The sequence below is a fragment of the Oncorhynchus mykiss genome, chromosome 23 (genome assembly GCF_057628025.1).
Source record: "Oncorhynchus mykiss isolate SJ-2025 chromosome 23, ASM5762802v1, whole genome shotgun sequence".
Lineage (NCBI taxonomy): Eukaryota > Metazoa > Chordata > Actinopteri > Salmoniformes > Salmonidae > Oncorhynchus > Oncorhynchus mykiss.
The window spans coordinates 14,992,130-15,007,238 of NC_143044.1; the positions used below are offsets into that span (position 1 = coordinate 14,992,130).

Below are 15,109 nucleotides of genomic sequence, written 5' to 3' on the forward strand. Positions count from 1 at the left end.
AGGGCCTAATGAATTTACAGTGCATTTAGACCCCTTGACTTTTTTCACATTTTGTTACGTTACAGCCTTATTCTAAAATGGATTAAATTGTTTTTTCCCCCCTCCCAATGATGACAAAGCAAAATCAGCTGTTTTTTTGGTGCAAATTTAAATAAAAAAACAAACTGAAGTATCATGTTTACATAGGTTTTCAGAACCTTTACTTTGTTGAAGCACCTTTGGAAGTGATTACAGCCTTGAGTCTTCTTGGTATGATGCTACAGGCTTGGCACACTTGTATAAGGGGAATTTCTCCCATTCTTCTCCGCAGATCCTCTCAAGCTCTGTTAGGTTGGATGGGGAGTGTTGCTGCAGAGCTATTTTCAGGGCTCTCCAGAGATGTTCGATTAGGTTCAAGTCCGGGCTTTGGCTGGGCCACTCAAGGACATTCAGAGACATGTCCTGAAGCCACTCCTGCGTTGTCTTGGCTGTGTGCTTAGGGTCGTTGTTCTGTTGGAAGGTGAACCTTCACCCCGGTCTGATGTCCTAAGCTCTCTGGAGCAGGTTTTCATCAAAGTTCTCTCTGTTCATTGCTCTGTTCATCTTTCCCTCGATCCTGACTAGTCTCCCAGTCCCTGCCACTGATAAACATCTGCACAGCATGATGCTGCCACCACCATGCTTCACCGTTGGGATGTTGCCAAGTTTCCTCCAGACATGATGCTTGGTATTCAGGCCAAAGAGTTCAATCTTGGTTTCATCAGACCAGAGAATCTTGTTTCTCATGGTCTGAGTCCTTTAAGTGCCTTTTGGCAAACTCCAAGCAGGCTGTCATGTGCCTTTTACTGAGGAGTGGCTTCCATCTGGCCACTATAGCATAAAGGCCAGATTGGTAGACTGCTGCAGAGATGGTTGTCCCTTCTGGAAGGTTCTCCCATCTCTACAGAGGAACTCTGGAGCTCTGTCAGAGTGACCATCGGGTTCTTGGTCACCTACCTGACCAAAGCCCTTCTCCACCGATTGCTCAGTTTGGCTGGGTGGCCAACTCTAGGAAGCGTCTTGGTGGATCCAAATTTCTTCCATTTAAGAATGATGGAGGCCACTGTGTTTTTGGGGACCTTCAATGCTGCAGATATTATTTGGTACCCTTCCCCAGATCGGTGGTTCGACATTATTTTGTCTCGAAGCTCTACGGACAATTCCTTTGACCTCATGGCTTGGGTTTTGCTCTGACATGCACTGTCAACTTTGGGACCTTATATAGACAGGTGTGTGCCTTTTAAATCATTTGAATTTACCACAGTTCGACTCCAATCAATTTGTAGAAACATCTCAAGGATGATCAATAGAAACAGGATATACCTGAGCTCAATTCCGAGTCTCATAGCAAAGGGTCTGAATACTTTTGCTAACATTTCTAAAAACCTGTTTTCACTTATTCATTAATTGATGAGGAAAACATTTTATTTAATACTTTTTAGAATAAGGCTGTAACATTACCATATGTGGAAAAAGCAAGGTTTCTGAAAATTTTCAGAAAGCACTGTATTTCAAATGACTGATATTCTTATATGAACTGTAACTCTTTGAAATTGTTGCATGTTTGCATTTATATTTTTATTCAGTGTAAATAGGCTACCAGCTAAATGCTTGATATACGTAGCTATAGAGAGGCTAGTAGACCATGTAGGATAGACTGCATTGTCTGCATAATGAAAGAATAACCTAGTCAGCTATTCTTTTGACGGTGGACTGATTGTTTTATTTGGCATTAATAGACTGGTTTGATACAGCACAAACGTTCTATCCTAGCTGCGAGAACGCGATTGCGGCTAATGTAGGTTATGGGCATATGCCTACAGGACGGTTGTGTGTATACTGTATATAAAAAACATTTATTGGTTACTGATTAGTTTGCTGTTGCATTAAAAAAATGTTTTTACAATCTGCAATGTTTGAATTCCCTACTTTAATTACTAAACAAGTGAATACGTTGTTGCTGCCAGCCAGCATTCTAAATAGCAGCATTGTGACACCATAGGCCTAAATCTTCGTGAAACATAAATGTTAGGCTTAACATGAGAAAATAACTACCAAATAAAAATAAATATCTATCCATTTAAGCAAAGCTATAGGCTACTACAAGCGCTAGCACCACATGATCCGATAGCCTATTGATAGGAAACTGCGTAGATGTCGCAAGTTCAGAACCATGGGCAGAGATCAGTAGTCTATACTTCGTGAGTGGCTGTCACGCTAGATTATTTTTTTTTTTGGGGGGGGGGGCATACTCTTTGTGGGGCCCCAGAGAAACTGCTCTACGCCAGTGTGGGTGTCCCTTGAAATTGTATTTAAATCCTGTGTTTGGCCCCTTAGGTTACTCTGAAAAGCACCAGTCCAACAACTATCTACACCATTAGAATAACGTGATATTTGAGGGATGTAGTCTTCTTACAGTATGGTCCAGTGGAAGATTGGAGGGATGTAGTTAGAAAGCATGACAAGTCCTATTCAAACTTAATGTTTCTAGTTTGAATTAAATAGCATTGGCTAAGTTGTCCTTCCTACCTCTGTTAAATTAAATAACCACTGGTGCAATCCATGTTTGACTGCTGCTTGGCCAACTCTGGCTACATGAGTTATTCTTGACTAAACCTCGTCCCCAACCAACGAGAACACTTTGAATTTCAGAGTTGTCTGACCTCGGCTGGAAACCTAGTGAACTGGTAGCATGGCGAAGTGATTTTGTCAGAAGTGCGAGAGAGAGAGATGTCCAGCTCGTATCACAATGTATATCAAAAGGAAATTATGTCTTGAACACCTCTGTTGCCTTGGCGTCTGTCCATTCAAGCATCTCCAAAGACTCAAAATGTCTGCATTGGCGAACAGCGCTTGTAATATAACTTTAATGTTTCTATCTGCTCGTTGTGCCGTGGTGTTTCGCAAAATATACAGGATTGGAATTCAATCAGGAACAGAATCAGGCACTCAGAGTCAATTCTAACAAAAAAATAAAATAATAATAAAATGTTAAGATAAGGGATGACTGATTTCCACAGAGAGTGGGAGCCATTCTGAAAAGGATTGGTTGACTTCCTTGGGCAAGGCTCTCCCCACATCAATAAAACAGGAATAAATGCACTGCTTTTGGCCTTCCAGGGTCCTTACTTAATTTCATGTACGCAAGTGAGTGATCATATGTATTAAATTGTACTTACCGAGAAGGCTCAAAATAAGTTTTGCTACCATTCTTGTTTGTTATGGGTATTTACGTAAGTGCAATACTGCATCATAAAAATGATTGAATTTGCAATGTGCCTTCTGCAACATCAATAGCCAAGCATTACATATACAGTATGTTAGAGGTTCATTGCTGCTTGGTCCCCGGTCGCTGCAGTATTTGCATGTATAGTAGTTGTTCTCTATTGACATGAGCTGCAGTTGATCTGGCTAACAATAATGAGAGGGATGTACAAACATTTTGTTTCCAATTATGTACCCGTGATGAATCCACTTAGGACAATTTTTCCTCTTAGTCATCTGCCTGGGCAGCCTGCTGGCCCTGCGGTGGATTGCCGTTGACCTAATTCTATGGGTCATTGTTAGTTAACAGTCATACAGCTAATGGGGAGAAACAAAAGATGTGGGCGATGCTCTCACAATTTAGACAACATTGTCTCCATTGTCTATGCTTAGCCTAAACCCAAATCTTAGCCTGACCCTTGTGTTAGGGTCAATTACAGTCAAATCAACAGATCATCTATGGAATTGTATGATTTGTTCCCTACAAGTCTAATGAAGGGTGAAATTAATGAAAATTATGTTACAATGCCTCTGGCATCACTTAAGTTGTAAAAATGAAGGACAACCAATGCCTTTCGGTGTGATATGATATGGCTTCATTATAAAGCATTCCCTACAGGAAAGAGGTTTTATTACAGACAGATGTTATTTACCATACTAAGTATCAGGCTCCTTTGCCTCTGACCCATCATAACCAGCAACACATGAAGAAACTAATACTAGCCTACACTGTTTGGTGGGACTTTTTTCCTCCTCTCATTTTTTCAGATGCAATTAGTTAGAACATTGGATCCATTCAACTAAATCTGTATTCCAAATTACTTCTGACTCTGTTGTTGGTCCTTGCAGACATGGCACATTTAGTTATGTAAATGGTTATCTTTCTCTTTGATTGATTGGTTAATTAACCTGGAATGGAGATAATCTAAGCCGCGAAGAGTTGTTTGATGGGTATATTGGGTTTTGGCATTGTTCTCTAATTCTTGTGTGGCTTTTTTGGTTAATTGACTCGTTCTATGGGTCCCACAGGGTTAATGTGTTTAAACTCACTGTAATTTAGCTTTCTTTCAGTCTCCATTTTTAATTTATGATGTATTTATGATGATTGCTCCTCTCTTGATATTTATCTTCTGCTCTCTCTCCGTCTCTCTCTCCCTCCCTCTCTTTCTACCCCCCTCTCTCTTGTTCTCTTTCACTTTCATGGGCATTCACATGGAGGTGGACCCCCCCCCATTGCTGCTACAACAGCTTCCACTCTTCCAGGAAGGCTTTCTACTAGATGTTAAAACATTGCTGCAGGGACTTGCTTCCATTCAGCCACAAGAGCATCAGTGAGGCCTTGCACTGATTTTGGGCAATTAGGCCTGGCTCACAGTCGGCGTTCCAATTCATCCCAAAAGTGTTCAAAGACTTTGAGGCCAGGGCTCTGTGCAGGCTAGTCAAGTTCTCCCACACCAATCACGACAAACCATTTCTGTATGGACCTCGCTTTTGGCACGGGGGCATTGTCATGCTGAAACAGGAAAGGGCCTTCCCCAAACTGTTGCCACAATGTTGGAAGCACAGAATCATTTAGAACGGTTATTCCCAAACTGGGGTGTGCAATGCCGTCAGGGGTATGCTAAATAAAAATGTGATTCACATTTTCAAACAGTCCATTTAGATTTTCCAAAAGGGCTATACATTAGGGTGAGGTTTTTTTCTTTCTTGAGTAGTCTCGTTTCACTCCCAAAAATAAAATTATATAATCTAGTGTTCAGCTAAATAAAAACACAATGTAAAATAATTAACATCACATTAACCGTTGCTCTCTCGTAGAAATTCCACTAACGGTCCATATGTAGCCAAACGTAGCTGCTGCTCATTCTGTTTGCTCTAAAATAGATGAATGGTTAAAAAACGTAAGGCCCGTGGCCATAGACACATACCAGCTCTACTGGTAGTACTGCTACTACCAGCAGTGCTACACCTGCACCTGTTGAAGACACAAGTTGTACTGCTTCCACGAGCACATCCTGTCATGTACTGTCATGTTGTGTCTTGTCTCTGTCCTTTCCCTTCACCCTGTCTCCCTCTGCTGGTCGTTGTTAGGTTACCTTTTCTCCCCCTCTTTTCCCCCAGCTGTGCCTTGTCTCCTCCTAACCACCTCGTCACCCCTTTTCCCACCTGTTCCCTTTTTCCCTCTGATTAGGTCCCTATATCTCTCTCTGTTTCTGCTCCTGTCCTTGTCGGATTCTTGTTTGTTGTGTTTCATGCCTGAGCCAGACTATCGTCATGTTTGCTGTAACCTTGTCCTGTCCTGTCGGAATCTGCCGGTCTATCTGAGCCTACCTATGTTTGGTTATTAAAGAAGCTCTGTTTAAGTTAGTTCGCTTTTGGGTCCTCATTCACTCACCGTAACAGAAGAATCCGACCAAGAATGGACCCAGCGACTTCGGATCCTCTCCACTCAGCCGTCGAGATCCAGGGAGCGATGCTAGGCAGACACGAGCAGGAATTGTCTGCTGCTCGACATGCCGTTGAGACCCTGGCCACCCAAGTCTCCAACCTCACAGAACAGGTTCACCATCTCCGCCTCGATCCACCGGCCACTTCCAGGGCTCTCGAATCTCCGGAGCCCAGAATCAATAACCCGCCGTGTTACTCTGGGGAGCCCACTGAATGCCGCTCGTTCCTCACCCAGTGTGATATTGTGTTTTCTCTCCAGCCCAACACTTACTCCAGGAGCACTGCTCGTGTCGCCTACGTCATATCTCTCCTTATTGGACGGGCTCGTGAGTGGGGCGCGGCAGTCTGGGAGGCAAGGGCTGAGTGTACTAACCAGTATCAGGACTTTAAGGAGGAGATGATACGGGTTTTTGATCGATCTGTTTTTGGGGAGGAGGCTTCCAGGGCCCTGTCTTCCCTATGTCAAGGTAATCGATCCATAACAGACTACTCTATTGAGTTTCGCACTCTTGCTGCCTCCAGTGGCTGGAACGAGCCGGCTTTGCTCGCTCGTTTTCTGGAGGGTCTCCGCGCAGAGGTAAAGGATGAGATTCTCTCCCGGGAGGTTCCTTCCAGCGTGGATTCCTTGATTGAACTCGCTATTCGCATTGAGCGACGGGTTGATCTTCGTCACCGAGCTCGTGGAAAGGAGCTCGCGTTCTCCGTTGCCCCCCTCTCCGCATCACTACCATCTTCCTCTGCCGGCTCGGGTGCTGAGCCCATGCAGCTGGGAGGTATCCGCATCTCGACTAAGGAGAGGGAACGGAGAATCACCAACCGCCTCTGTCTCTATTGCGGTTCCGCTGGTCATTTTGTCACTTCATGTCCAGTAAAAGGCCAGAGCTCGTCAGTAAGCGGAGGGCTACTGGTGAGCGCTACTACTCCTGTCTCTCCTTCAAGATCCTGCACTACCTTGTCGGTCCATCTACGCTGGACCGGTTCGTCAGCTTCCTGCAGTGCCTTAATAGACTCTGGGGCGGAGGGCTGTTTTATGGACGAGACCTGGGCTCGGGAACATGACATTCCTCTCAGACAGTTAAAGGAGCCCACAGCCTTGTTCGCCCTGGATGGTAGTCCTCTCCCCAGGATTCAGCGTGAGACGCTACCTTTAACCCTCACTGTTTCTGGTAATCATAGTGAAACCATTTCTTTTTTAATTTTTCGTTCACCTTTTACACCTGTTGTTTTGGGCCATCCCTGGCTAGTTTGTCATAATCCTTCCATTAATTGGTCTAGTAATTCTATCCTCTCCTGGAACGTCTCTTGTCATGTGAAATGTTTAATGTCTGCTATCCCTCCTGTTTCCTCTGTCTCTTCTTCACAGGAGGAGCCTGGTGATTTGACAGGGGTGCCGGAGGAATATCACGATCTGCGCACGGTGTTCAGTCGGTCCAGGGCCACCTCTCTTCCTCCACACCGGTCGTATGATTGTAGTATTGATCTCCTTCCGGGAACCACCCCCCCCCGGGGTAGACTATACTCTCTGTCGGCTCCCGAACGTAAGGCTCTCGAAGATTATTTGTCTGTAGCTCTTGACGCGGGTACCATAGTCCCCTCCTCCTCTCCCGCCGGAGCGGGGTTTTTTTTTGTCAAGAAGAAGGACGGGTCTCTGCGCCCCTGCATAGATTATCGAGGGCTGAATGACATAACAGTGAAGAATCGTTATCCGCTTCCTCTTATGTCTTCAGCCTTCGAGATCCTGCAGGGAGCCAGGTTTTTCACTAAGTTGGACCTTCGTAACGCTTACCATCTCGTGCGCATCAGGGAGGGGGACGAGTGGAAGACGGCGTTTAACACTCCGTTAGGGCACTTTGAATACCGGGTTCTTCCTTTCGGCCTCGCTAACGCTCCAGCTGTCTTTCAGGCATTAGTCAATGATGTCCTGAGAGACATGCTGAACATCTTTGTTTTCGTTTACCTTGACGATATCCTGATTTTTTCACCGTCACTCCAGATTCATGTTCAGCACGTTCGACGTGTCCTCCAGCGCCTTTTAGAGAATTGTCTTTTTGTGAAGGCTGAGAAGTGCACTTTTCATGCCTCCTCCGTCACATTTCTCGGTTCTGTTATTTCCGCTGAAGGCATTAAGATGGATCCCGCTAAGGTCCAAGCTGTCATTGATTGGCCCGTCCCTAAGTCACGCGTCGAGCTGCAGCGCTTTCTCGGCTTCGCGAACTTCTATCGTCGTTTCATCCGTAATTTCGGTCAGGTGGCAGCTCCTCTCACAGCCCTTACTTCTGTCAAGACGTGCTTTAAGTGGTCCGTTTCCGCCCAGGGAGCTTTTGATCTCCTCAAGAATCGTTTTACATCCGCTCCTATCCTTGTTACACCTGACGTCTCTAGACAGTTCGTTGTCGAGGTTGACGCGTCAGAGGTGGGCGTGGGAGCCATTCTTTCTCAGCGCTCCCTCTCTGACGACAAGGTCCACCCATGCGCGTATTTTTCTCATCGCCTGTCGCCGTCGGAACGTAACTATGATGTGGGTAACCGCGAACTGCTCGCCATCCGGTTAGCCCTAGGCGAATGGCGACAGTGGTTGGAGGGGGCGACCGTTCCTTTTGTCGTTTGGACTGACCATAGGAACCTTGAGTACATCCGTTCTGCCAAACGACTTAATGCGCGTCAGGCGCGTTGGGCGCTGTTTTTCGCTCGTTTCGAGTTCGTGATTTCTTATCGTCCGGGCTCTAAGAACACCAAGCCTGATGCTTTGTCTCGTCTCTTCAGTTCTTCAGTAGCCTCCACTGACCCCGAGGGGATTCTCCCTGAGGGGCGTGTTGTCGGGTTGACTGTCTGGGGAATTGAGAGGCAGGTAAAGCAAGCGCTCACTCACACTCCGTCGCCGCGCGCTTGTCCTAGGAACCTTCTTTTCGTTCCCGTTCCTACTCGTCTGGCCGTTCTTCAGTGGGCTCACTCTGCCAAGTTAGCCGGCCACCCTGGCGTTCGGGGTACGCTTGCTTCCATTCGCCAGCGTTTTTGGTGGCCCACCCGGGAGCATGACACGCGTCGTTTCGTGGCTGCTTGTTCGGTCTGCGCGCAGACTAAGTCCGGTAACTCTCCTCCTGCCGGCCGTCTCAGGCCGCTTCCTATTCCCTCTCGACCGTGGTCTCACATCGCCTTAGATTTTGTCACCGGACTGCCTTCGTCAGCGGGGAAGACTGTTATTCTTACGGTTGTCGATAGGTTCTCTAAGGCGGCTCATTTCATTCCCCTTGCTAAGCTTCCTTCTGCTAAAGAGACGGCACAAATCATCATCGAGAATGTTTTCAGAATTCATGGCCTTCCGTCAGACGTCATTTCGGACAGAGGTCTGCAATTCACGTCTCAATTTTGGAGGGAGTTTTGCCGTTTGATTGGGGCTTCCGTCAGTCTCTCTTCCGGCTTTCACCCCCAGTCTAACGGTCAAGCAGAACGGGCCAATCAGACTATTGGTCGCATCTTACGCAGTCTTTCTTTTCGCAACCCTGCGTCTTGGTCAGAACAGCTCCCCTGGGCAGAATACGCCCACAACTCGCTTCCTTCGTCTGCGACCGGGCTATCTCCTTTTCAGAGTAGCCTCGGGTACCAGCCTCCGCTGTTCTCATCTCAGTTCGCCGAGTCCAGCGTCCCCTCCGCTCAGGCTTTTGTCCAACGTTGCGAGCGCACCTGGAAGAGGGTCAGGTCTGCACTTTGCCGTTATAGGACGCAGACTGTGAGGGCTGCTAATAAGCGTAGAACTAAGAGTCCTAGATATTGTCGCGGTCAGAGAGTTTGGCTCTCCACTCAGAACCTTCCCCTTAAGACGGCTTCTCGCAAGTTGACCCCGCGGTTCATTGGTCCGTTCCGTATTTCTCGGGTCATTAATCCTGTCGCAGTTCGACTTCTTCTTCCGCGATACCTTCGTCGCGTCCACCCGGTCTTCCATGTCTCCTGCATCAAGCCCGTCCTTCGCGCCCCCGCTCGTCTTCCCCCCCCCCCCCCCATCCTTGTCGAGGGCGCACCCATCTACAGGGTCCGTAGAATTTTGGACATGCGTCCTCGGGGCCGTGGTCACCAGTACCTCGTAGATTGGGAGGGGTACGGTCCTGAGGAGAGGAGTTGGGTTCCCTCTCGGGACGTGCTGGACCGTGCACTGATCGAGGATTTCCTCCGTTGCCGCCAGGTTTCCTCCTCGAGTGCGCCAGGAGGCGCTCGGTGAGTGGGGGGGTACTGTCATGTACTGTCATGTTGTGTCTTGTCTCTGTCCTTTCCCTTCACCCTGTCTCCCTCTGCTGGTCGTTGTTAGGTTACCTTTTCTCCCCCTCTTTTCCCCCAGCTGTGCCTTGTCTCCTCCTAACCACCTCGTCACCCCTTTTCTCACCTGTTCCCTTTTTCCCTCTGATTAGGTCCCTATATCTCTCTCTGTTTCTGCTCCTGTCCTTGTCGGATTCTTGTTTGTTGTGTTTCATGCCTGAGCCAGACTATCGTCATGTTTGCTGTAACCTTGTCCTGTCCTGTCGGAATCTGCCGGTCTATCTGAGCCTACCTATGTTTGGTTATTAAAGAAGCTCTGTTTAAGTTAGTTCGCTTTTGGGTCCTCATTCACTCACCGTAACACATCCAGTGCCAGCGTCAGTAATTCTACATTTGTTGCTAACCTAGCTAGCATGGACACTGACAGTTGTGAATCTGATGCAGCCGAAGAGCTACTGCCCCCTTACGAAAGCACCGAACAACAGACAGGGACATTGGACCATCATAGAGGCGCAAATATGATGAGAACTACATTGATTTGGGGTTCAATTATATGGTGAGTAGTGCCCTTCCTCAGCCTCAGTGTGTTATATGTGCAAAAGCTCTCACTACTCGATGAAACCTACACTCTTGCGCAGACATTTAGAAATGAAACAGGCCAATTAGAAAAATAAGCCACAGGAGTTTTTTTAGCAAGAATTAAGACGACTTTGGAGAAGTAAGACATGTTTAAAAGCAACAGATACCATTAATAAGGGGCTAGAAGCATCTTATATGGTGCGCTACCGAGTGGCTAGGACAGGCAAGCCCCATACTATCGTGGAGGACTTAATTCTTCCTGCTGCCGCGGATATGGCTGGGACAATACTGGGGGAAAAGGCCCAAAAAACTATACAGACAATGACTTCATCAAACAGCACTGTTTCATGACGCAACAGTGATATGGCAGGAGATGTTTTGAAAGAATTACTGCTTTGCATACAAGCCAGTGAATTCTTTGCGTTACAGCTGGATGAGTCAACAGATGTGGCGGGCCTGGCACAGCTCCTGGTATATGTCCGTTACGTTCATGGGGGGTCAATTAAGGAAGACATCCTCTTCTGCAAACCACTGAATACCAGGACAACCGGAGAGGATATTTTTAAAGTACTGGACAGGTTTGTGACATCAAATGGACATTGGTGGTCAAGATGTGTTGGTATCTGTACTAATGGCGCAAAAGCCATGATAGGGAGACATAGTGGAGTGGTAAACTCGCGTACAAGCAGTACAGATAGGGCAATCTTTGTATTGAATTCATTAGTTGAGTATGTGGGGGCAAAGGACAGTCCTTTAGACAAGACCTTTACACAATCATCATCAAGGGTTTCTCCAGAAATGTTGATCACAGCCTTGTTCTGGTCCTGCTCATGTGGTTGAATAGTCTTGATTTCTTCCTCCCCCTCCGTGTTGGCCTCTTCCGCGTCCTCTCCCTCTCTTGTTGAGGAACCTGTGTGACTCCTCTTCCTGGTCTAAAAAATCTTGGGAGGAGCTAGCCTCTGAGTGTCTGGGGTGATCCACATCGTCACTGCATCGTAAGTTGAAAGAAACAGATCAAGGCTTCCTCTCTGATTTTCCTTTTTACTTCTTCAATATCTGTTTTGACTACATGTCCGTCCTTTTTAGATTATTCTATTAGAAGTAGCATTAGGTCAAAAGAACACTTGATGAGAATAGCCTCCCATTTATCTCTCAATTCAGTTTTACCTTGTGCTCCATTAGCTGGAAACGTAATAATACGGAGTCCTCTGGGGATTAGGCCTTTCCTCCAATAGTCAGACAAGGTGATAGAATTGAGGTCAAGTTTGGTGTCTTTCTCCATAAGGTGTTGCAAGTCTCTGTAAGCCTTGTTTAAGTCCATTCCAGTATTCTCTGTGGCTGTCATCTCATCTAGCAATGAGGTAGTGGTAATAATCCTTTGACCCTCTTCATGGGAATAGGAAAATCTTGTAGCCTCTTAGGTAAAATCCATAGTATGAGTTGTAAAATGTCCCCAAAACACAGGAAAAAAAGACTGTGGAGCTGCTTCCTCTAAGCACTACCCAAGTGCTATGATTAACTTGTAGGGAAAAAGAGAGGAGGAAGTGAAGCGCTGGTAAGGTATAGTAGATTTTGGTAGACAGAAGGTGCTCTTTGGTAAAAGGGGTAAATTGGTTATCAAAAAGAAAGGAGGACCAAGGCACTCTTCATATAATTAATTAAAATGCCTTTATTTGTATGTTCAAGTGATAGGCATGTTATGTAAATCAAATGGTACAAACCCCCCCCAAAAAATCCAATTTATTTCCAGGTTGTAAGGCAACAAAATAGGAAAAATGCCAAGAGGGTGAATACTTTCGCAAGCCACTGTACATATAACTAGGAATAAAGTGACAGATAATAAACAGTAACAGTACCATATGTGATGAGTACAATGAGTACATTTGGGTAATTATTTAAATAACTATTTAGCAGCATTATGGCTTGGGGGTAGAAGCTGTTCAGGGTCCTGTTGGAGCCAGACTTGGTGCATCAGGACCGCTTGCCATGTGGTGGCAGAGAGAAAAGTATTTTACTTGGGTGGCTGGAGTGTTTTTGGGGCCTTCCTCTGACCACACCTGGTATCGAGTTCCTGGATGGCAGGGAGCTTGACCCCAGTCATTTACCCTCTGTAGCGCTTTGCGGTCGGGTGCCAAGCATTTGCCTTACTAAGCAGTAATGCAGTCAGTCAAGATGCTCTTAATGTTACAGATGTATAACTTTTTGAGGATCTGAGGGCCCATGCCTTATCTTTTCAGCCTCCTGAGGGGGAAGAGGAATTGTCGTGCCCTCTTCACCACTGTGTTGATGTGTGTGGACCGTCATAGATCCTTAGTGATGTGGCACGGAGAATCTTGAAGCTCTCGACCCAATCCACTACAGGCCTGTCGATATTAATGGGGGCATGCTCGGCCCTCTGTTTCCTGTTGTCCACGATCAGCTTCTTTGTCTTGCTGACATTGAGGGAAAGGTTGTTGTCCTGGCACCACACTGCCAGCCCTCAGACCTCCCTATAGGTTGTCTCATCGTTGTTGGTGAAGCGGCAAGCTTTATAATGGTGTTGGAGCTGTGAGAAGCCACGCAGTCATGGGTGAATAGGGAGTACAAGAGGGGACTAAGCACACACCCCTGAGGGGCCACCGTGTTGAGGATCAGCATGTCAGATATGTTGCTGCCTTATGTGAAGAGAGTAGTACACAGCATTGTACCAGATCGTCTGTTTCTAGGATCTGAGATCTCTTTTGTTTGAGGCATGGTTCACATCAGGCAATGCTTCTTGTGAATAGCAAATTCAAATTGTATGTTTTTTAATAGGCAAGGCAGCTCTAACCAACATCTCCAATCTCGTCTCATTGATTCGACTCCAAGTTAGCTGACTCCTGACTCCAATTAGCTTTTGGAGGAGTCATTAGCCTTGTGGTTCACATACTTTTTCCAACCTACTCTGTGAATGTTTAAATTATGTATTCAATATAGACAAGAAAAATACTATAATTTGTGTGTTATTAGTTTAAGCACCCTGTGTTTGTCTATTGTTTTCACTTAGATGAAGATCAGATCAAATTTTATGTCAAATTTATGCAGAAATCCAGGAAATTCCAAAGGGTTCACATACTTTTTCTTGCCACTGTATACTGTAGCAGAGTAGGCTGCGGCCCTTCGAGAAGCCAGATTTGGACATTGCATATAATTCAACAGTTCCATTTAACGTCATGCTTTTCATATAAACAATTTTATATAATTGAACTGTTTCTCGCAGTTATTTATCCCAGGAAAATAAATCTTGGTATCCCCAGCTTATCATGAGGTATTCTGGTTCGGGTGAGCTGAACCTCGAGACTTCCTTAATGTTATAGATTGTGCACCAGCTGTTGTTTATAAAGAGACACACACCTCCCCCTTTGAGCTTACCTGACGCTGCCGTTCAGTCTTGCCGGTGTAAAGTAAAACCAGATAGATGTATATTGTCCTTGTTCAGCCACGACACCAAGAAACATAGGATATTACAGTTCTTCGGGTCCTGTTGATAAGATAGTCTCGAACAGCGCTCGTCCAGTTTGTTCTCCAGTGATTGTACGTTCGCCAATAGAACGGAAGGCAGAGGCGGTTTCTGTTTTCGGCCACCCTGACGTAGTTTCATCAGGGTGCCCGCACTCTCTTACACCGCCTTTTTCTTTTCCGAGTCTCGGGGATTAGGGCCTGGTCCGGGTGAGGAGTATGTCCTGCGCATCTGACTTGTTGAAGTAGAAATCTTCATCCAAATTGAGGTTAGTGATCACTGTTCTGATGTCCAGAAGCTCTTTTCAGTCATAGGAAACGATGGCAGAAACATTATGTATAAAAAAAATTCAGATCAGTGCACAAAAACACACAAAATAGCAGAATCCGTCAGGAGCCCATAAAATGGCTGTTATCCATTGCAGAGGCATTCTTGACAAGAGAGAGGAGGGAGTGAGAGATTGAGAAAGAAAGGTAGGAATTACTGTCCATACTTAATTTTGTTGTTCACTGAAAGATTTTCGGAGTCCACCGTCATGTAGGTATCATTCCACATGAGAAACTGATAAGACACTTGACTGCTTGCATGCCTGTTCAGATCATTGCAACCAACAGACTGGCTGATCTAGACAACCTGAGGAACATTCATCATTGTGCTGTCATACAAAGATTATATTTTATGGTAATGTAGCAATAATAGTGTATATCCCATGCTGTTAGACACAGCAAATGCATGGTGTAAGTGCACTTGATTGTAGATATAGATGTACTTGCAATTGCATACAATGAAAATGCTTCTTGTTTTTATTTTTAGGTGATCCTGACCTTGACGAAGCAGTATGACTTTAACTTGGGTGCTTTCACTGAGAGTTCTCTCTGGAGGTAAGACTTCATGAACGTTTGATGTATTCAGAAGTGCTGAACTAGTAGGGCTCTGTTTCTTGTGTTTTTTTACCAAGTTTTTATTTGTTGTTTTTTGTTGTTGGAGGGGTTACAGGTACATTTAAATGGTTAATGTATACATTTATAAAACATGTACCCGTAGGCTGCCACTCAAAAGAAAAACAACATCAAG

The 15,109-nt window shown here is 45.7% G+C and overlaps 1 protein-coding gene across 3 annotated transcripts in view; it reads left to right on the top strand.

The window, feature by feature from the left end:
• The window catches only part of LOC110502476 (VPS10 domain-containing receptor SorCS3), a 76,073-nt gene that overhangs the window by 17,316 nt on the left and 43,648 nt on the right, over window positions 1-15,109 (top strand). The window contains exons 1-3 of one of the 3 annotated variants that reach the window (XM_036960051.2): window positions 14,171-14,303; window positions 14,460-14,508; window positions 14,849-14,916. Coding sequence is in view for 1 of the 3 variants with exons in the window: in XM_021580512.3 (XP_021436187.3) it covers window positions 14,849-14,916 (68 nt within the window). In the remaining 2 variants the exon portion in view is untranslated. Of the gene's footprint in view, window positions 1-14,170; window positions 14,304-14,459; window positions 14,509-14,848; window positions 14,917-15,109 lie in introns of those variants that run through there. The other 2 variants (XM_021580516.3, XM_021580512.3) reach the window with 2 other exon arrangements.